Here is a 21,815-nt window from a genome sequence, read left to right on the forward strand (position 1 = left end):
TTCCTAAACCACTCCCAGCACAAAAGTCAATCATAGACAATCTATTTACCCAGAACTAGAGAAGTCAGCTTTCCTTAGCCCTTTAAGGCTCTACGGGAAAAATCCTCATCCACGTTAGGCTGAAAACAACTAGGTAATCCTAATTAATATGGTGGAACTGCCCCCAAATTGGGTAACACATAATCACTTACATGGCAGAGAAAACGGAACTGGTGATACTTCCAGCGGAAGCTTCGATCATAGGCTCCTGGAGAACCTCCTTGCTTGCTCCTATGAGAAGCAAACAGATCATGTTCGGAGTTCATCAAATTTCCCCAAGCATTAGCAATTTCCCTTTCTGTGACCTGAAGTGCTTTATTTTAAGAAAGTTGATTAGTTTAACAATGAAGAAACCAAGACAAAGAGAAAGTGACTTTCATTAAGTTATTAAGATGACTGGTCCAACCTCAAAGATGTTCTAGGTTTGGAGGACCTCTAAGGGCCTGCACTCTGGCAAGTTCTGCACTCAGAGAAGTCAGAGTCACCCCCAAACTACGATGAAGGACCAGAAGAGGACTTTAGTGGAAGACAGACAAATGTAGCACTGAAGCTCAGGTTTCCTGCTTCCCAGAACCCTAACCAAGTGCCTCAGATCAAGTTAATTCTGGAGACATACCAGGACCATCCTGGAAACCACTTGGAAATGAAATGAATTCCTAGTTCATCACCACTACCATCCAACAAGTCTTACAGTAAGTATTTTCTAGGGTAGTGATGGCTAACCTTTTAGAGACCAAGTGCCCAAACTACAACCCTCATGTTACATGGGAGCCCCCAGTCTTACCATAGACAGGGAAGTTCCCACTGGGCTGCAGGGCAGATGATGAGAGAAATGCCCTCAGGCACACGTGGAGAGGGGGAGGAGAGCAGTCCCCTCTGACACGTGTGCCATAGGTTCACCAACATGGTTCTAGGAAATGATTCAAGGGTTTTCCAAAAGTGATAATGAACTAAGGACAAATCCATTTGTACTATTCTTACTGTTTGGTAAAGAATGATGAATCTGCAAAGCACTTGGAAAAGCTAGCTCTTTCCTCCTCTGCTTCCAGGGATCTCAGACAGCTGTTTTCCTCATCTTTTTAAGGCCAGGGTTTTTAAACCTGAGAAGACGTCTACAGGCTTCACCAGAATGCCCATGGGGTACAAGACACGAAAGAGGTGAAGAGCTCTTATTTCAGAGAACCCCAAAGATGCAGAAATGAGTTACTAGACCAATATAAATATAGACCCTTCTTCTTTCAGAGTAATGTACCTTTCTTTTGGGGGTACTGGAAAGCCAAACTACACTTCACACCTAACCACCAGGGGGTGCTACAGAGCAGTACAAACCCAGGCCTGGGTTTCACCAGAGGGACCATCTCCTCCAAAGCTGCCCTTTCTGGGGCCAGGCTGAAAGATAATAAATCAGCTCTCCGTACATAAGAACTTACCCTGATTCAAATCCAGGACGTGGATCCTTAAAAGTTGTAGTACGCGTGTTGTGGTCCACAAAATAGCGGACTCCCTCGCTGGTGTATTTCATCTCCCAGCCTGGGGGCAGGGCAGGCTCCTGAATCATCCTGCCACACAGGGAAGAAATGCATCATAGCAGGAAACAGATAAGGTGGCCATCACTTCTCTGCAGGGCCTGGGGCTCCCTCCAATCCTGACCCATCTGTATTTTAACCAGGGTCTAACTATGGCCAAGCTCCAAAGAAACCCTTAGGCAGAAAGAGACAGAGAGTGATTGCCTCCTTCTAGATGGCAGTGACATGGGGAGGATCTGCAATAACAGGACACTGTCCAACCTGCACCATCTTCTAAGGGGAAGTCTTTCGGGTTCTCTCTGGGATCTTGCACAACTACTTTGGAGGGCAGCATGGTCAAGTTCACAAATGGCTTTCTAGAAGCTACTGATAGCAAAAATACTGATATCCCAAGTGGGTCTTAGGACACAAGGGTCTGCCTTGGTGATGGATGCTGCCCCCGGCATAGTTATCAGAATCCAAGAACTAAAGGTACTCTCAATTGCTAGCCTAGACCCCACCTACCCCTTGTCCATACATACCCTTGGGTACGAGGGTCTTCCCATTGGGTGGTACGTGTATTGTGATTAACATAATACACCCGCCCATTGTCCTGCCTCTTTTCTGGAAAAGAGAAAAATACGAAGTAAAGACCTGATTTAAATATTTCTTAGCTTCTTTCTTTTCCTTGGTTCCACTTTCCTTCGAACCCAAACTGAAGTTCCTACCAACACTGAAAACTTGGTACTTTTCCCCCTGGGCTTTACTAGTAAGAGGGAAAGGAGCCTACTTCTATCTGTGGGGCAAGCACTGTCTCCTTGGTCGTGGATAGGTTGGAAGGGAGGTAGAAAAGAAGCAGTGGCACTTCTCCCAGGATCACTGCACTCAGTTGGGCACCACACACAATAATGGCCCTCAGTGCCTACTACATAGCAGATGCTCAATAAGTGCTGATGGACTTCACCTTTTCCTCTACCCTTTCTATCTTCAGGCCTTTTTCTAGCCCAAGTTTCAAGCTCTGTGATTTTCTGTCTACAGGGGAGCCAGCAGTCTGATTCTGGTAACCTAGATGAACCAGTCCTAGAAGCACCTACTAAGTAAGGCAAAGCAGCTCTATAGGTATCGCTTTCTTCTCTATGTGCCATTTCAAGCAGTTAATTACTGTTCCAACACTGCCTTGGGTACTGAGACCTTCTTCTATCAAACAGGATCATAAGTTTTAGAGATCCTATTCTCCAAACTCCTAATTTAAAAGTTGAGGAAACTGAGGCTCAGAGCAGGAAGGGAATTCCAACCCAAGTCTCCCAATTCAGTGCTCTTTCCATTAGATTGCTGCCTCCTTTTTGACATTTGCACAACTTCTCTCGATAGGCAAAATATTCTTTGCCAAAATCCCTACTCCCTAATGGTACACATGACCTTTGTTCTAGTAGGAGCTTAACTTCATGCAACCCTCCAGTTGTCAGCATGCACAGACATGTGAATAGTGCCCCTCTGGGTTTGTATGTAAAACACCCAAAGAGAGACAAGAAGAAGATATCTGGGGTGACTAGCATGATATTTCTCTATTCTGGCTTGTTTTTCCTATCCCTTATGCCTCTATGGCCCTTTGCTGAAGGGGATTTAAGCCTAGGATGGGCCTGGCTGCTGCTACCAATCCTTCTGGAGAGGAAATATACCTTTGAAGATTAAATGGCCTTCAGTTTGAGGTGAGAAACATTAGAGAATGAGTCTTTAAGAGTTTAATTTGGGCTCCTCTAGGCCAACAGAATCCTACCACTAGGTAGGACTCTTCAACCTTTATCAAAGTTACTTTATTAAAACTATTACCAAAGGGCTTATGGCTCTGGAGCTCACAGGAAACCAAGAATTTCCTATAGATTTATAGTCTTCAGGCCAAAAATCATTATTAGAAAGTGCTTTAAACTCTCTGAGCCTTGGTTTTCTCATTAAAAAAAAAAGAAAGTAATATTTGATCTCACTATTGCATAGAATTCAAAAATCATAACTATAGTATGAAAATATTATCATTACTATTATAGAGGTGATGAATCTCTTTCTCTTTTGCAATGCCAAGGTATAAAACTTGTTGGTCAGATCCAGAAGCATAGAAAGACCTGAAGTCGAAAAAGGAGTCAAGATAAAAAACATATGCCAACTGCACCCCCCCGTCTAAGGTATGGCTCCAGAACTCCTAGATATTTGTTTTAACATTTATTTTTTTCCTTAATCACTAAACTTTTCAAGCAATCATGGAATTTTAATAGCAAGAAGAAGCTTTAAGGGGCTCACCCAACCCAACCTCTCATTTTATGGATGAGGAAACTGAGGAACAGTCAGGGAAATAGCCCAGGAACCCAAAGGTAGTAATAATCCAAGGTTTGAACCTAGGTCTTTTTCACTCTATATATTTAAGGTTGTCTCTTCCTGTTCAACCTCACAGTCAAATATTTTTCTATTGCCTTCTTCTCTCATCTATATAGACAGAGAAAGGAAAGAAAGCCAGGAGCCATTAAGTAGCTACAACTACCTCAAAACAGCTTGGGCAACCAGCCTATGGCTGGAACCTTCCCTTTCCAGAGGCGTCTGTGGGGAAAGAGCGAACCACTCCCAGCAAAGGAACTGCTGCTGCCTCGAATGAGAGCCTTCATGTCTGCCTCCCTGGGCACAAAGCCAAGCTAACCACTGGGGCCCAGGATCTGTCCAGCCTGTCTCAAGCTGTTGAAACTGAGTGTGCTGGTGATGGCTGAGCACACTGACCCCAGCTCACTGAAGCAGCTCCATCCCCACAGAATAATAGGATTTCGGATGTGGAGGGGGAATCTGAAATCAATTCCAACACCTTTGCATTGCATATAAGAAAACAGAGAGGCATGAAGGCATGGCTGGCATGGGAGTGAGAGGAGAGAATCATTTGTCCAAGGAGATCCAACCAGTTCATGGCTGAAACCAGAACCTAACTCTCCCAATACACCTTCTCCAGGGTTCTTTCCATAAGGCCATTCTGCAAAGATAATGAAAATAAGTCTCTTTTCAAGGAGACTCTAAATGATTACACTATTAGGCCAGTGACACCTAGAATAAAGAAAAACACCAATAATAAAAACAAGTCCTGGGGCAGCTGGGTAGCTCAGTGGATTGAGAGTCAGACCTAGAAACGGGAGGTCCTACGTTCAAATCCGGCCTCAGACACTTCCCAGCTGTGTGACCCTGGGCAAGTCACTTGACCCCCATTGCCCACCCTTACCACTCTTCCACCTAGGAGCCAATACACAGAAGTTAAGGGTTTAAAAATGTAAAAAAAAAAAAAAAAAAAAAAGTCCTGACAGCCTTCTGGAAGCAAAAACAGAATGGGATCGTTTCTCATTTTGTTTGGCTGCTTGGTCCTATCTCCTTTTTAAACACCCCCCAAAAAAAGTGGCTACTACCATAGACCCAGGCAAACCAACACACAATCCAAAAGAACTTGTGGTGAAGAAACGTTTCCTGATGCTTAAGCCAAAAAAATTCTTTTTCTCAGTTTTGTCCTATTATAGCCTTCTATTCCTTTCTGAACGATTTTGCCTCTTCCCTTGAATTTTACATCCTGTAAACAATTTTTAACCTGGCCCTCTGGCCTGCTCCAGTCCCAATTTAGCTTCATGCTTAGCCCTGAAAAAAAATGTTATTCTAACATCCACTGTACTTCTTTAAAAACCCTGAGTGGCTTTTCTTTATTGACAGGTCAATAGTGGGAGGAATTCAGAAATAAACAGCCTAAAATGTGGTACTCCTCCCCAGGGCCAGAGAAAAGAACTTCTGTTCTGGTTTAGAGCACTGGGTCACAATGATCCACCACTAAGTTCCAAATTCTGCTGGCTCTTTTACACCAAATTAGATTATAAAACCATCTAAATCTGATGCACATTCTGACTTCTTGGAAATAGCTTTCATGGAGAGCAAAGAGCACTGGCCTGGGAGTCAGACAACCTGGGTTCTAACCCCAACCCTGCCTAAGTTGTTAGTATGATTCAAGGCAAATCCTTCTCCCACCCCAGCTTCATTTTCTCTGTCTGTAATATAGGGATAGTGATACCTGCAATACCTACCTCAAAGGGTCAATTTATGAGGCAAGCACTTTGTAAACCTTCATATTCTACATTACTATGAGTTAGCCATCCTACTATTAGCATTTATGGCTAAGAATAAAATCCTAAGAAAGCATGGGACTGGGATCAGGGAAGCTCAACGGTCCCTCAGATTCTATAATTTTATCCTTCCAGCTTTCTAAACTTCTGCAGCCTGTCAATATCTGAAGTTCCAATAACTTTTCTATTAGCCAGACAGATTACCTGAGTAAGTAAGTGACTCCCCAGGAGTGAATGAACTATGTCTGGAACACATGCTAACTCATTTGCACTATCAAAGGGGTATTAAGTACAGAGCCCATTTTCAGTGATCTTTGAGTGGTCCAAAAGAATGGAGATGTTCCTTCCTAGTTTGACTACCAAGGAGGAGTTTCTGGGCTGGAAGAATCCAGTTTAGCAGCTGACTTTTTTCCAGGCAGATACTTACTTGTCATTTTCTGCCCTTCCAAGTCTTCATCTTGCTCTCCTCCCTGGCATCTGCATCTGCCCCCAGTGTAATACTATCTGTGTAACTCGAAGTAATACTGCCTCCCTTCTGCAAGACTTTGATGGTAAGCAAAACCAGGATTCAATTCCTACAGCTGTAACTGACCTCTACAAGCTTCCAGAGCCAGCCCTCTACAAGCCTTTGGGACAGCTCCAGACTCATTCATTAATTAGAAGCATCTCAAAAAGCTGAAGAACTCTGAGCTTCCTAATGTAGCTAACAACCATTCTGGGGAGCAATGGGAGAGGGCATCATCATGAATGGCCTCTCCATTGTGTTGGGGATATATCAGCATTCTTAGTATGGTACTTTACCTAATCACTAGACCTAGGCTGGTCTCATACTCTTAGGTTATAACCTAATTCACTTCACAATGTCCATCTGCAATCATGCCCTCAGTCTTTCTAAAGTGATAGCTTTATGTTCTCCCCTTAACCCACAACTATCTACAATGTTAGGAACCTTCATTTAATGCCTAGAGGGATGGGGAAAGGGAAGTGACTGATAACAATGGAAAGAGAAGAGAAGTCAAGGTGAATGAAGAAGCAGTGAATTTCTGGGGCTCAGGGGTCCCATAGAAGGAACTATCTCAACACCTTCCTCAACAGCATCTCAACCATAGGAATTAGGTTGTTAACAAAAATGGGAAGATATCATCACTAGTTACAATGAGGCTAAAGTCCCCAGCATCTCAGCTTCCATGAGGACTCAATAAAGTGTCTGAATACAGCTTCAAGGTCACAGATGAAAAACAAATGCCCTTTACCACAAAATTTACAAACGATTTCAATATTTCTTAATTTGACTACTTAAGTAAAAACCTAGGAAGATAGGTCCAAAAAAACAAGTTGAAAAATCCTTTCCAAATAAAGAAGACCAAATCTTCCCAAAGGCTCATACTGCTTTAACTAAGACTACTGGAAAGCTGAGGAGGGAAGACTGCCTCTGCTTGACTTTATCGACCCTAAGAATCCATTGCCCACAATTTCTTTGAAAAATAAAGTTTTTAAAAGGGCATCCCCAATGTCAGGGAAGGAGAGAATAGAAACCTAGGAATATAGACCAATGGCTAAAATTTAAAAAGTCAAATGTTTTGCAAGAGAAGGCTCAGAATGGCAAGCCTTGGAAAGGCGGATTCGGATTTGGGGACAGGAGCAATAGATGTACTACTTACCCCAGCCAGGAGGAAGGGGGCCGAGTGGATCGTGATCGGATGAGGCACCAGAAGACTAAATACAACAGACACAGCAAAAAATAACACACACACATAAGACAAAGAGGTTAAAAAAATGAGTTAAAAAAAAAAAAAAGCAGCAGCAGCAAATGCCAAAGGCTGATTCTTAAATTCTGAGCCATCAGGTTCCCTCCCATCCTAGACTTCCCTCTGGTACTTATGGAGCATAAAGGAGAAATGTGCAGTGGTATCTGCTCCATCAAGAATTTCAAAATTTAAAAGCCCACCAACCCAGTACCCTAAAGGTACAAACAGGGAACTGAAAGGAGACAGTGAGGGAAAGAACAAGATGCATGGCTGAATGTGGGTCAGGCAGGACAGCTAAGGTAAAGAGAAAGGGGTCGAGGGATGGCAGGAAAATTCAGAAGCAGGACTTCCCGGGAAGTTCAGACATGTGTGTCTGCTCTGCTCTTGCTGGCCAAGACGACTGAAATCACCACCACCTCCAACTTTCTCCAAGAACCACACACAAGAGGGGAAAAAATATCGCAGGCCTTTCCAATGAAATCATTCCCACAAGCCCTGCCCACGCCCAGAGCTTCCTGGCTGTAGACAGCCCCCTCCCCTCCTCTCCTCCCTTCCCCCTTTTCTCAACGTGCTGTGAGAGTAAGCAGCAGTGTGAGATATTAACTCAAACTGAAGGGACATTCATGCCCTCACAGACAGGCGTCTCCCCCAAGCCCCTTCACCTCCCCCCCGGAATGTTCTTACTGCCTTTCACAAAGCACCTTTATTCCTCCTCCTGCCAGGAGCCAGCTCTTCACCCGGACTGAACCTGGGGATGCTCAGAGCTAGGGACCAGCCTCACCAGAAGTTTGGAAAGGTGGGGAGAGAAAAGAAAAGAAAGAAATACAGGGAAGAAGGCAAGAGAGAAAGTGTGTGGGGATGGGAGAATTGGCTCAAGGGCTTGAGTGTCACTGTTTATATTATAACTCCCCTTCCCCAGCTCTGCTGGGAGCTCCCCAGGGAATGGCAATGCCAGACTGAATGTTCACATACAGGGGGGTGGGGGTGTGTGCTGTCAAACACTCTTCATAGTTAAATAAAAAAAGCATTGTTGCTAAAAAAGGACTTTTTATTTCACCTACTAAAATTTAATCGTTGTTTTAGGGGATCACATTCCAAATGCAGGCTTCAGGATGCCTTATTTGCCTAGCTTGGGGGAAAGAGGGCCATAGATCAGGAAGGGAAATATATGAATGGAGCTCAGTCTGAGCTTGTAAAAACACTGATCTAAATTGCCACCCACCCCACCCTCATCACCCTCCCCTAAACACCCCTCTCTAATAAGACAGAGAAACTTTTTCCCCCCAAGGTTCAACATAGCCCACTACTCAACACAAGAGTTTTAACAAAGAGGTTTAGTCTAGGATTCAAGGATTGCTTGAGGGGCTCCATGGCTCTACTTTAGCCAAGTGCATCCTATAAGCTCAATATGAAAACTGCAAAAAGGAAAAGAAAGGAAAGCTCGAGTCCCTGACAAGGTACAAAAGAAAAGGCCAATTATGTGCTTTCCATATTGAAACAAGCCTCTAAAGCTGCACTCCTTAAGAGCATTTTAATTGGGTAGGAAAGGCAGAAACTTGTTTTTATAGATACTTGCCTACCATTCCCCACCCATGTTATGCATAAAATCTCTGACTACGTGAGAGGTTCTCTGCTTTTCATTACCAGAAAAATCACCCAAATGTACCATCCTTCACTGAATTAAGTTGTTATGAGATGTATAATTGTCAAATTGAGTTGAAATTCTGTCCAGTAGTTTATTTATTAAGTAAAACCACCATAAACACATTTAGGCAAATAAAGGAGAGAAACTGGAACCAGATGGGAAACAGAATGCAGCAATTTTCCAAAAGACAGCAGAATGCATTTAGAAAGATGCAAAAATGCCCCTAGAGATGAGCTGCATAAAAGACAATTCTTAGAAAGGGGAGGTAATGAGAAAGGATAGACATGTTGGCCTAAGTTCTTCTTAGATGCCAAAAGTTCAAAAAAATACATGAGCACTCTTAAAAGTTATTTTTTAAGTCCTTCCTATCCACCAAGTCTCTATATATCAGACCCTCCAAAACTGTAAGAAAAAGAAGAAAAGAAAAAGAGAGGAAAGCATGAAAAAAGAAATGGAATAACATAATGAAAAATATGGTTAGCAAATGAGTCAGGGGGATGGAGATACTGACACTTATAAAGATGGATATTTTACTTTAACAGTTAAGATTTTCTAAGAACTTAGCTCTGTTCCACATATTTCTTAAAGAACTCAATAAAGAAAAAAGAACCAAATTAGATATAACTAACATATGAAATCTTTGCTCAATAAGACCTGTTCCCCACCAAAAAACACACTTTTAATAAGAACAGCATTTACATACTGCCTTAAAGGCTTATTTTTTCATTTAAATTTTATTTTTTCTCAAAGATCAACCTCCCTCCATCCCACTTTCCTCCCCCTCTTCCCAACCTTGCATTGAGAAGGCAAGAAAAACAAAACCACTGTTACAAATAAGTATACTCAAGCAAAACAAAATTTCTCACTGATCATGCCTAAAAAAAGACATGAGTCAATCTGCACTTTGACTCCAACCCCTCTCTGTCAAGAGGTAAGCAATATGCTTCATCACAAGTCCTCAGGAATTAAAGTTGGTCATTGTGTTGATCAGTTTCCAGGTTTTCTAATATGTGTATATGTATGTGAATGTGTATATATATATATATATGTACATGCATATATACAAACATTCCTATGTTCATATACATACACAAATGAAAATATATGTGTGTTATTTTTTTAATATCATTCTAGATCCACTTTTTCACCTTTCCCTCTAATCTGGGAAACCAAGAATCCACTCTTATTGAGAACACAAGAAAAACAAAATCTATTACCTGTAAAGTAAATCAAAACAAATTTCCTCAGTGGCCACATCTAAAAAAATTTGTTCCGAATCTTTCGCCTCTCTATCAGGAATGGGTAACATGTTTTATGTTCCAATGTTCTGGAATCCTAGTAGGTTATTACACTGATGAGAATTCAGCACAACTGTGCTGAATTCCATCATATTTATATACTGTAACTTGTTTAGCCATTCCCTAATTTATAAGTCCTCCCTCAGATTCTCATTCTTCGCTGCCTCAAAAACAGCTATATTTTTGTAAATCATTAGAATTTGTTTTGCTTAGGATTAACTACTCCCTTAATCGACCTTCCTCCTTACCCATTCATTGAGAAGGCAAGGAAAATTCCATTACAAACATGTACACTTATACACAAAAAAATCTCCATCAAAAAGGTGGGTAGGGGAAGAGGATGGAAGGGAGGGAGAGTAGAAAATGTGCTTCACTCTGTACTCAGAATCCATCACTTCTTTATCAGGAAGTGGATACCCATTTTTTGTTATGAGTCCTTTGGAACTGTGGTTGCTCATTTTGTTGATCAGTGTTCCTAAGTCTGTCAAAGTAGTTTGTCTTTACAAAATTTTTCCAATTGTGTGAACTGTTCTCCTAGTTCTGCTTGCTTCACTCTGCATAAGTTCATACAAATCTTCCCAGATGTTTCTCAAACTATCCCCTTAATCATTTTTTACCGAACAATTGTATTCCATTACATTATTAACTTTCTCAGTCATTCCCAAACAGATGAGCATCCCTTGGTTGCCAATTCTTTACCACCACAAAAAGAGCTGCCATCAATATTTTTATATAGATGAGTTGTTTTTCTTTCTTTGATCGCTTTGAGGGACAGATCTAGTAATGGTATTGCTGGGTCACAGGGTACTCACACTTGAATAGCTTTTTGGGCTTAGTTCTACACTGCTGTCCAGAGGGTTGGAGTAGTTCACAGTTCTACCAACAATGCATTAGTGAGCCTGTTTTCTAACAGTCCCTCCAGCATTAATCATTTTCATTTTTGTCAACCTAGCCAATCTGATGTGTATGATCTAGTACCTATGAGTTGTTCAAAGTAGAATTCTTAACAATCAGGTAGAAGGATACCATTCAATGAAATAAGGATTCCCTGACAAAAACTACAAGGAAACTGGTAAAATAGTGTGGTAGGAAAGTAGGTTTAGGTCAATATCCTAATGAATCATATACCAGAATAAATTCCAAATGGATACATGGCCTAAATATAAAAGGTCACATCAGAAAAAAAAAAAGCAACAACAACATTAGGAGTCTAATGTGGGAGGCAGCTGGGTGGCTCAGTGGATTGAGAGCCAGGCCTAGAGAAGGGAGATCCTGGGTTCAAATCTGACCTCAGATACATCATAGCTATGTGACACGGGGCAAGACACTTAACCACCATTGCCTAGCTCTTACCACTCTTCTGCCTTGGAACCAATACACAGTATTGATTCTAAGATAGAAGGTAAGAGTTAAAAAAAAAAAAAAAAGAATCTAATGGAAGGAGATTCTCTTATAACTATTGCTAGGGGGAGATCTAAACAAGGAATAGCAATGATCATAAAAAATAAAACTGTACATTTCAATTACAGACAATTGAAAGGTTTTTGCATAAGCAAAATAAATAGGATCAGAAAGGAAATGACTGGGAAAATATAAAAAATAATTCAAATATATAATAGGGCATGCCCTTTGATTCAGAAGTACTATCAGGTAACCCACAGAGGTCAAGTACAGAAGGAAAAGACTCCTACAGTTAAAAATAATGATAGCAACACTTTTTCACTGTGGCAAATAATTGGAAACAAAATAGATGCCCAACAATCAGGGAACAGATGAACAAATTGTGTTAAAGGACTGTAATGGAATTTGATTACATGTAAGAAATGAGTGGGACAAACTGGATAGAAAGCCATCCCTGGAAGTAGGTTCAAGACTCATCTTTAACATAGACTGACTGTGACCCTGGGCAAACTACTTACTCTCTCAGTTCTCTTGGGAACTCTCTAAGCTTCAAAGTCTCCTATCAATGAAATCACAATTCTAGTCCCTATCCTTAGTCTATTTCATAAGAAATAAAGAATATGATAGATATAGAAAAATATGGAAGGACATATATGGAAATGGCGCAGATGGAAATGAATTGAGGCAGGAAAATAGCATTTGTGATAACAATAATAATGTGAGGAGTAACAACTTTGGAAGACATCAAAACTCTGATCAAAGCAGTTAACAATTCTGAGATCATATGTCTATTGAAATATCCTTCCTCCTCCTGGCAGAGAGGTGATGGAGAAAGGTAAAGGAGATTCTCTCTTAATTACTGTCACATAGATAATATAACAGAGGTAAAGATCAAGGCAGTCATTCTCAAACAAGAACAATGTGATTGACCATATATATTTGTGAAAGGGGAAGGGAAGGAATTAGGAGATAAAAATAGACATGACAAAAGAGAAAATCAAATGACACATTTTTTAAAGGCACAAGAAAAACAGTGAATTCAAAAGGGGATATAAACATAACAATTTTGTTATTAACATTAAATTTAATCTGTTCTTTTAAAAAAACTGCAGGTAAGAGAATAACAGTTTCTTATATAATCTTCCTCCCTATTCTTGTTTATCTTGAAATGTCTTTTTTTGTTTGTTTTTTCATAATTAAAAAGAAAATGCATTAAAAATAAGTGGGGAAAATTGGAATGTGTTACCTTGGGAGATAGCAGATCCCCTTTTCTAAGTAGGTCTTTGTTGAAGAGGATATTGTTGAAGGGATACCTATTCAGGTATGCATTATAGGAAATGATCTCTGAGGTCCCATTCAACTAAGATTCTGTGAGAACTTTCTGAAGACCAGATTAAAGCATACTACATTTCACTTTTTTCTTTCTTTTTTTTGTGAAAAACAAACAAAAATAGAAAGAAAAAAGTGAAATATAGTATGCATTGAACATTTGTTTCCATGTTTGCACATGTAAAATCTATATCAGATTGCTTACAGTCTCAATGAGGGATGAGGGAGAGAATTTGGGATTCAAAATTATTTTAAAATGTTAAAAATTGTTTTTACAAGTAATTAGGGAAAAATTAAATTTAAATTAAAAAAGGAATATTCCACAGAAAACTGTGAAAGACAAACATGCAAGGAATAAGCAGCATAAAGATATCACTGAAGATATAATATGCCTGGAAGTACTATTTTGGGAGGGACTTCAGCCGTACTTCCTTTACTTATGGTTCTCTCTCCAGATTTCCCTTCCTCCTCAAGTACAAGTACCTTGACACTACTTTGGAACCCTTTCCCCTCACCCCCTCCACTACCCTTCCTTCCTCCCATTTTCCAATTCCCATTTATGGATCATCTTCCTCCTTCAGAATATAAGCTCCTTGAGCATGGAGACTGTTATGTTTTGTTGATGTGTACCCCTAGGGCTTAGCATGGTGCCTAGCACATATTAAGTTGTTAATAACAGTCCTATCTATCTATAAACCTATGGTTCTATGATTTTATAGGAATTGGGAGCTAGGAGTATGGTTAAGACTGGTAATAAGGGTCTGAACTAAAACAGTAGAAGTGGAACTAGAAATAAAAGGACAGATGTGTATGAAGGGAACACCCCTCCCCCAGGAACATGTACTGGGGTCTCTTGCCTGTGTCCCATGATAGCTTTACATCACATGACCATGCCAGCATGGGTCAGGACAGTGACCTAGGCACGTTGACCTGGAAAGCATCAGGTTATGGATCAGGGGGGAAAGAGAAGGAATAAAAGAGGAAGACCAAGAAGCACGCTCTCTCTATTCCCCTGGACACAGCATTATAGGACACTGGCTGAGAGCCATGAGGTGGAGAGCCATGTGGCTGGTTAGCTGCTTAGAATAGGCTTAAACATCCCGCTATCTGTTTCCTTTTCTTTATTCAAGTAATATTAATAAACTCTATGGAAATTAAGGACCATAGATTGTTAATTTAATTTAATTTTTACAGATTTAAGACATTTTGAAGGACAAATATTTGATGACTATTAGATATGAGGATGTAGAAATCAGAAGACAGAAGAAGGAGGAATCAAAGTTGACTCCCAAATTTCCAAGCCTGGATGACTAGAAGATAAAGAGAATCATTCATAGAAATAAGGAAGATTGGGGGCAGCTGGGTAGCTCAGTGGATTTAGAGCCAGGCCTAGAGACAGGAGGTCCTAGGTTCAAATCCGGCCTCAGACACTTCCCAGCTGTGTGACCCTGGGCAAGTCACTTGACCCCCACTGCCTACCTTTACCACTCTTCTGCCTTGGAGCCAATAGACAGTATTGACTCCAAGATGGAAGGTAAGGGTTTAAAAAAAAAAAAGGAATAAGGAAGATTAGAAAAGGGAGTACTTTGGGGAAAGAGACAGTGAAATCAGTTTTAGATAGGGTGGATCTGTCCAAAGGCAGATCAAGATTTCTTTAAGATATCAATGAGAAAAATCAGAATTGGCAAGTAAGTAAAACTCATCTTTTGAGGAATTCACTTTTCATGAGCCAGGATAAGGTCAAATGTTTTAGTTTCTAAGCCCTATTCCTCAGCCAGTAAGTACAACAGCAAGGGACTGCACTATGCCATACAACCTAAATATTTAAAAAAGCTTCCTTCTCCTATTAAACGCTGCTATTCATGACTCTTACCTGGTAGAGGAATCTTTGGCTGAACTGTTGCATGGCTCCTTGGAGCTGATTCCTTTGGGACTGCCACTGTTCATAGTTCCTCACATATTCTGCTGTTGGACGCTGCCAGGTAGTAGTCCTAGTATTGTGGTCCACATAGTAGTATCTTCCTCGAGGGTCCACACGCTTTTCCCAGCTGGAAACATTAAGTCCAGAGTCACAAAGAAAGCATCTAAATTTGGGGAAGACCCCAAGATCTCCCAGGCTGAAGGCAATGGGGGTAAGTTTGGGGCCCAACAACTTGGGGACCCATCAGGGAAGCAGCTAGGTCCCAATATCTTAAGCTAATAGAACCCAGTAGAGGAGCATACAGAGGAAAAAAGCTGGTCCATAGAACAGCAGAGCCTTCTACTATCTCTTGTTATGAAGTAGCTTTCCTAGGACTGAACTACAGTGCTGGAGGTGACATGAGGAAGTGAGGAGTAAAGCAAAGAATAAAGATGGTGGATAAGCCTAGTGGGTGTATTGTGACTCACACCCTGCCAGGAAAGCCAGTCCTAGCAAAAGCAAAATCTCAAGAGTGCACTGGCATTATAGAAAAGTTAGCAATGCAGTGCAAAGCAAGTTCAACATTAATGCCTCATCTCAGCCTTCTAATCTAGTAACTTCCTTCTATTTACATTACTGTGATATTCTCCATATTGATTTCCCCATATCTAGAATCTCCCTTCTCCAGTATATCAGATATATATATATATAAAACTACCACTTCAATCTTCCTCAAATACCATTTTGCTCCTATTCTGTGCCTCTGCTGAAAAAGCTCCAATGGCCATTTATTAGTAATAAGTCCAAAATTCCCAGACCAACATTCAAAGCCCTTCAAAATGTGACCCCAACCTAACTCTCCAAGTCCATCCTCCATTAATCTCCCTACATGAATTCTGCTCCCAACCCAAGCCAAACTGGTCTCTTCAATAATTCTCATTCCAATCTTTTACTTCTCTTACTTTGTGCTACTTTTTGTAGCACTCCCCAACTTGATATGCCCATACTCTTTCTCTCCATGTCATTTAAGCCTGCCTAGCTCACATGTTCCTTTCCCTGTGAGGTCTTTTCCCAACTATCCCAGTTAATAGTGACCACTCCAGCCTATGAACTCTGGCTCAAAGTATGTACTGTTTCATATTGCCATTAATCTCTCTGTGTAAATGGCCTGCTTGACCAGTTCAATGATGAAGACCTGAAGGGCATGGATCATTTGTTATAGAAGTTTGTGACCCCAAGGTTTAATTTAGTGTCCTTTTCACAGGTGGTACCTAATAAACATTTGTTTATGATGATGATGACAACAACTGAGTGACATGGACAAATGAGAGCGTCCCCTTTTTCCAAGCCTTAATAAAAGGCACCCTACCCCAACATAGTCCCTGAACATACTGAGAAATGATATGAGAAGACCGAGGAAGAAAAAACAAGATCAATAGCCTTATGAAATAAAATATATTTAAAGCAAAGTTCTTAACTGAGGCTATGAACTTGGACTGGGAGAAGAGGGGATCACATCTTAATTTTCACTAACTTTTGGTCTCCTTTGTAATCTGTACATTTAAAAAACTTATTCTGAGAAATCAATAGGCTTCATTCACTAGACTGCCAATAGGATCCATGACCCCAAAAAGAGATTAAGAACCTCTGATTTAAAGGAACAAAATAACAAAGTAATGACCCTCAGAGTGTTAGCCAGAGTCACAAGAATAAGAGAGTACATAGGGGAAGAAATGGCTTCCCCATCATTCTAACTCTACCATGAGGGCTAAAGAAGAGTTTAAAAGCTAGAGGCTAAGAAAGGCATTCCTGAGATCAAAGTGAGAATGGGAAATCAGGCTAACTATAACATCTGAACTCTAATCTAGCTACAATGGCCTACTTATAGTTCTTCCAACACTGCTTCATCTTCCATCTTCATGCATTTGCCCTGCCTTTGTCCCATGCCTGGAATGCTCTTCCCCCTACACCTCCATCCACTAGCTCCCTTTGGTTTCCTTCAAATCCCCACTTCTGCTGGGGGCCCTCCCTTTGGTTTCAGCTCAAATCCCCACTTCTGCTGGGGGCCCTTCTTGGTGCCCCCTGCTGCTAATACCTTCCCCTCTGAGATTACTGTCATCTGTTCTGTATCTAACATCTTCTCTGTACCTTAGTAACTTGCATATTGCCTCCTCTCATTGTAACAGGAAATGTAGTTCCCGTCTTTTGCATTTCACTGTCTCTCAGACACTCAGCAAAGTGCCCAACATAAAGTAACCATTTAATAAATGTTTATTACCTGCCTGACTGGAAAGAACCTTAGAAGTCTTCTGGTCCAACTCCTTCATTTTATACATGGGAAAATGAAGGCCCCAGAAAAGTTAAATGATGGCTAGGACCACAGAGTTAGATTTAGAGCTGGGGAGAACTGTAAAAGCATCTAATCTAGCTTCTAATTTTACAGGTGATGAGACTCTTGCCCACAATTGCCTCAGTACAAAATGTGAAAAGGAAGATTAAGAGCCAGGACCTCTGACTCCAGACCAAGTACCTTTTCTTGGATCTCGTCTCTCTATGGAATTAAAGTACCAGAAGGACTAGCAGAATGAAGGTCAATGGAAAGGGAAGGGTTGGCTTTCTTTAAAAAAACAAACAAACAAACAAAAAACCATAAATACAGAAAGAACCCAAATTGTTCCATTTTATGAATATCAAGAAGAAAATAGATAATTTCCTTCTCTAGATGATGCTATAAGCAAAGGAGTCAAGCCTGACTGTTGACAAAGACCAGGCTTACTGGAACCAAAACCCCAAGCCATTCTCAATACTCTCAAACACCAAGGAAACATCAGAAAGGTTCAAGTACTATTGTTACATTTGTGCTAAGAACAGACGAGGGCAAAATTGAGCTAAAGCTACTGGCTCAGACTTATCTCAGAGACAAATCAGGTAGTGGTCAAGGTTAGATGACAGAAGGCCATGCTCTGAGGCCAGCTGCATCACTGTACACTGTTCTACGTAGTTCTCTTCCCACTGACTGCTGTTGAAAGCACAAGTATTTAACCCTTCTGATTTTTGAAATACTGAGAAGAATGAAATTTTGACTTTAAAATTATTTTCCTTTGAGAAGAATTCAGGAGGCAAGAAGTACTAGGATTAGGTCTCATCAGGGTGGGAAGCTACAATGACTCTCATGAAAATCCTAATACCACAATAAAATAAGGAAGCCCCCATCCAAGACTTCATGTCTCCCCACAGTGCTAAAAATGAAGAGGCTTGCTCCTAAACAACATCATGGAATATCTTTATTTCCATGCCATCCAAGCACTGACTAAACCAAGCCTGAATAGCCTGTAGAAAAATCTCTCTCTGATATAATTATATCTAAATAATAAAATGTCTAGATTTCTGAGAGAGAGAGAGAGAGAGAGAGAGAGAGAGAGAGAGAGAGAGAGAGAGAGAGAGAAATAGGGGGGAGAAACAGACACAGAATTACAGAATTTCCTGACACGGAATAAAGCAAAACCACGCCTATTCAGACTTACACAGAAGGGGTGAGGCTGCTCTATATTGTAGAGCCTCACCACACAATGTGAAAATTTGCAAAATATACCATTAAAAGATAGTGCTTAACTGGGGTCATCCTAAAAATGAAATTCTAAAGTCATTCAAAGTGAAAAGGAAGAAAAAAGGGATAATAATGAGAAGTTATCAAAGACTCTGCTTTCCCAGAAGCGGCAGGAAAGGGGGGGTGGAATCCTCCTACTGGCAAAGGCTAAGCTTTGAGGAGATTCTTAATGGAAAGTTATAGGGAGAGAAGGTGGGGCTGTGTTTGCTCAGTGCCTGACTGGCATCTGGGCGTCAGCCGAGCATAAGGCCTCTCAGGTATCCTGCCTACTTCTGGCCCCCTTTCCCATACCACATTTAAGAGGAGGGAGGGAAGCCTGCCCGCCCATGGACATATAAGCCCTTCATGGCTGCTTTATTAGAAAAGGTTCTTTTTCTCTGAGTGGGAGACATTCCCTTCAAAAGCACTCAATGTGGGGCTTCACATTTGGAAAGTACGTTCTGTCCCTGGCAGACAGAGAACCAACCACTTCTCCATACACTTGGACAGTTCCCTTGTAAAGCCCCTCTTGTCCTCTGGTTATGGCAGAGAATTCCCCTCCCTCCCTCCAGAACCCAGATGACTGGAAAGGCACACTGTCCACAGTGGCAGATCTTTCTAAGGAGATATTTAATATCTGATCTCTTCAGCTAATTTTTATGAGTTTTTCAAGAACACTTTCTCCCCTTACCTCCTCCCAACTCTCTCTTCTGAGTGCTACAATGATGATGCTCTAAAAATTTTCACATAGGCTTGACAAATGAAAGCAGATTCCATATGGGCCCATAGGAGAAGTAAAAATTCAGGTGACCCAAAAGAAGGGCTACCATACTTTGTAAAACCAAGCAGAAAGTCCTAGAAACATGTGGCTCAATAATAGAAAAGTTTTCATGAAGTGAAATCTAATGGCTTGCAATTGGGGAATCTATAGCCCAAGCTCTCTCCGATGGCATTAAATGTCAGGGCCCTAACCATTTTAGCCCAAGGCTAACCTTATTACTTGGCAAGGCTAACCCATGCCCCCAGGTGACATCTACAGGCCTCAGATGAATGTAGTAGAGATAAGAAAAGGGGAAAGACAAATGGAAGAGGCAAGGAGAGCTGAGAGCAGAGATTCAGAAAGTAGAGTTTCCTTCAGGAGCACCTGTCCCAAAAGCAGAAGGCCCTTGGATCAGTCTAAGGAATCTTACCCTGGAGGAAGAGGCCTTTCCCAGGTAGTTGTTTTCGTATTGTGGTCAACATAATAGACCCTCCCATTGGGCAATTCTCGTTGTTCCCACCTGAAAAGAAATAAAAGAAGTATGAGATGCACAGTGAAAAGAAATCAGGTGCAATGAGGAAGAGCAGGCTCCAACCACAAAGCCCCAAGGAATCCCACAAATCCAGCAACCAGGAAGTATCTATGCCCAAGATACTTCATGAACAAGCACTTCATGTTTAAATGGCAGAGGTTGTACCCCCAAGGAATTTGAAATATTTGAGAGGATTATGGAAGCACCATAAATACCTAAAAATTCCATAACTCCCTAATTTGTGATCCATGAACTTATTTACATCTTACCATACCTAAATATCTTTTTCTGCCTGGATCACCTTTTGGTGAGGGGGAGAAGGGGATGGTTAAATGATTACTCACAGCTCTGACACATGCTGCATTTTCACAAGCTGGCCCCCATGCCTAGAATGCTTCCTCCTTGTCTCTACCAGTTCCTGGCAACCTATGCTTCCTTTATGTCTCAGCTCAAATCCTCGCTTCTGTAAGAAGTCTTTCCCAGTTCCCCTCCAGACTTGTGCCTTCCATTTATACTGCATATATCTTGTACAGAGTGATTTGTATCTTGTTCCTCCATTAGACTTGGAGCTCCTTAAGAGCAGGAATTATTCTTGCCTTTATTTATCCCCCAGACTTAATACAGTGTACACACACAGTAAACATCTAATAAATGCTTAGTGACTTGATCGTTTATGATCATGATTAAACATATATTCAGAATGTAGGAACAATGGATGATACAAAAAACCTAGAAAGAATTGTGGATTTGCCCTTTTTCGTAACGATGCAAAGTTTTTCTTGTACCTCAGTCATCAAAGGAAAGAGAGTTAACTTTCCTATTTGTACTAGTAGAAGAGCAACAAGGCAATGATAATAACAGCTGCATTTCTAAAGTGCTTTAAGGTTTTAAAAACACTTTATAAAACCTGGGAAGATTTATACAAATAGATGCAAAGTAAAGTGAGAAGAACCAGTAGAACACTGTATACAGTAACAGCAATATTATAATGAAATGATCAAATGTGAAAGACAGCTCATGCAAAACATATTTCCATATTATTCATTTTTGTAAGTAAATAATCTTGTAAAAGAAAAACCCCAAATCATAAATCCAAAATATACAATTGAAAAAATCATATACTTTCATCTGCATATTCTAACTCTAATAGTTCTTTCCCTGGAGGTGGATAGCACTTATTATTTAAGTCACTCAGAATTGTCCTGGATCATTGTATCGCCGCTATTCTGATCAATACAACGATGCAAGACAATTCCAAAAGACTCACGCTGAAAAACATGCCATCCACCTCCACAAAGAGAACTGATGAACTCTAAATACAAATTGAAGCTTTTTTTCTTCACTTTATTTTTCTTGCTTTATTTATTTTGCAACATGACAAATGTGGAAATGTTTTGCATGACTTCATACATATAATGAATATTGTATTTCTTTTTTTAATTTTAATCTTGAATATTTTCCCATAGTTACATGTTTCATGTTCTTTCCTTTCCCTCTCCCCCAAACCTCACCACCCTCTGTGGCCGACACACAGTTCCACTGGGTTTTACATGTATCATTGATTAAGACCTAATTCCATATTATTGATAGTTGGACTAGAGTTATCGTTTAGTGTCTACATCCTCCATAATATTCCCATCAGGCCATGTGATCAAGCAATTGTTTTTCTTCTGTGTTTCTATTCCCACAGTTCTTCCTCTGAATGTGGCTAGTTTTCTTTCTCATAAGTCCATCAGCCTTGCTCTGGATCCTTGCATTGCTGCTAGTAGAGAAGTCTGTTATGTTTGATTATACCACAGTGTATCAGTCTCTGTGTACAGTGATCTCCTGCCTCTGCTCCTTTCACTCTGCATCAATTCCTGGAAGTCATTCCAGTTCACATGGAATTCCTCCATTTCATTATTCCTTTGAGCACAATAGTATTCCATCACCAGCAGATACCACA

General features: G+C 40.7%; 1 protein-coding gene across 1 annotated transcript in view; it reads right to left on the minus strand.

Annotated features, from left to right (window-relative positions):
* Positions 1-21,815, minus strand: part of WWP2 (WW domain containing E3 ubiquitin protein ligase 2) — a 118,612-nt gene that overhangs the window by 14,683 nt on the left and 82,114 nt on the right. Inside the window, exons 8-13 of the mRNA XM_044663139.1 lie at positions 19,769-19,858; positions 14,966-15,140; positions 7,333-7,387; positions 2,087-2,168; positions 1,470-1,598; positions 192-270 (exon numbers count right to left, since the gene is read on the minus strand). Of these exons, the coding sequence (XP_044519074.1) occupies positions 192-270; positions 1,470-1,598; positions 2,087-2,168; positions 7,333-7,387; positions 14,966-15,140; positions 19,769-19,858 (610 nt within the window). The remainder of the gene's footprint in view (positions 1-191; positions 271-1,469; positions 1,599-2,086; positions 2,169-7,332; positions 7,388-14,965; positions 15,141-19,768; positions 19,859-21,815) is intronic.

This window comes from Gracilinanus agilis, chromosome 2 (assembly GCF_016433145.1).
Source record: "Gracilinanus agilis isolate LMUSP501 chromosome 2, AgileGrace, whole genome shotgun sequence".
NCBI classification, from domain to species: Eukaryota; Metazoa; Chordata; class Mammalia; order Didelphimorphia; family Didelphidae; genus Gracilinanus; species Gracilinanus agilis.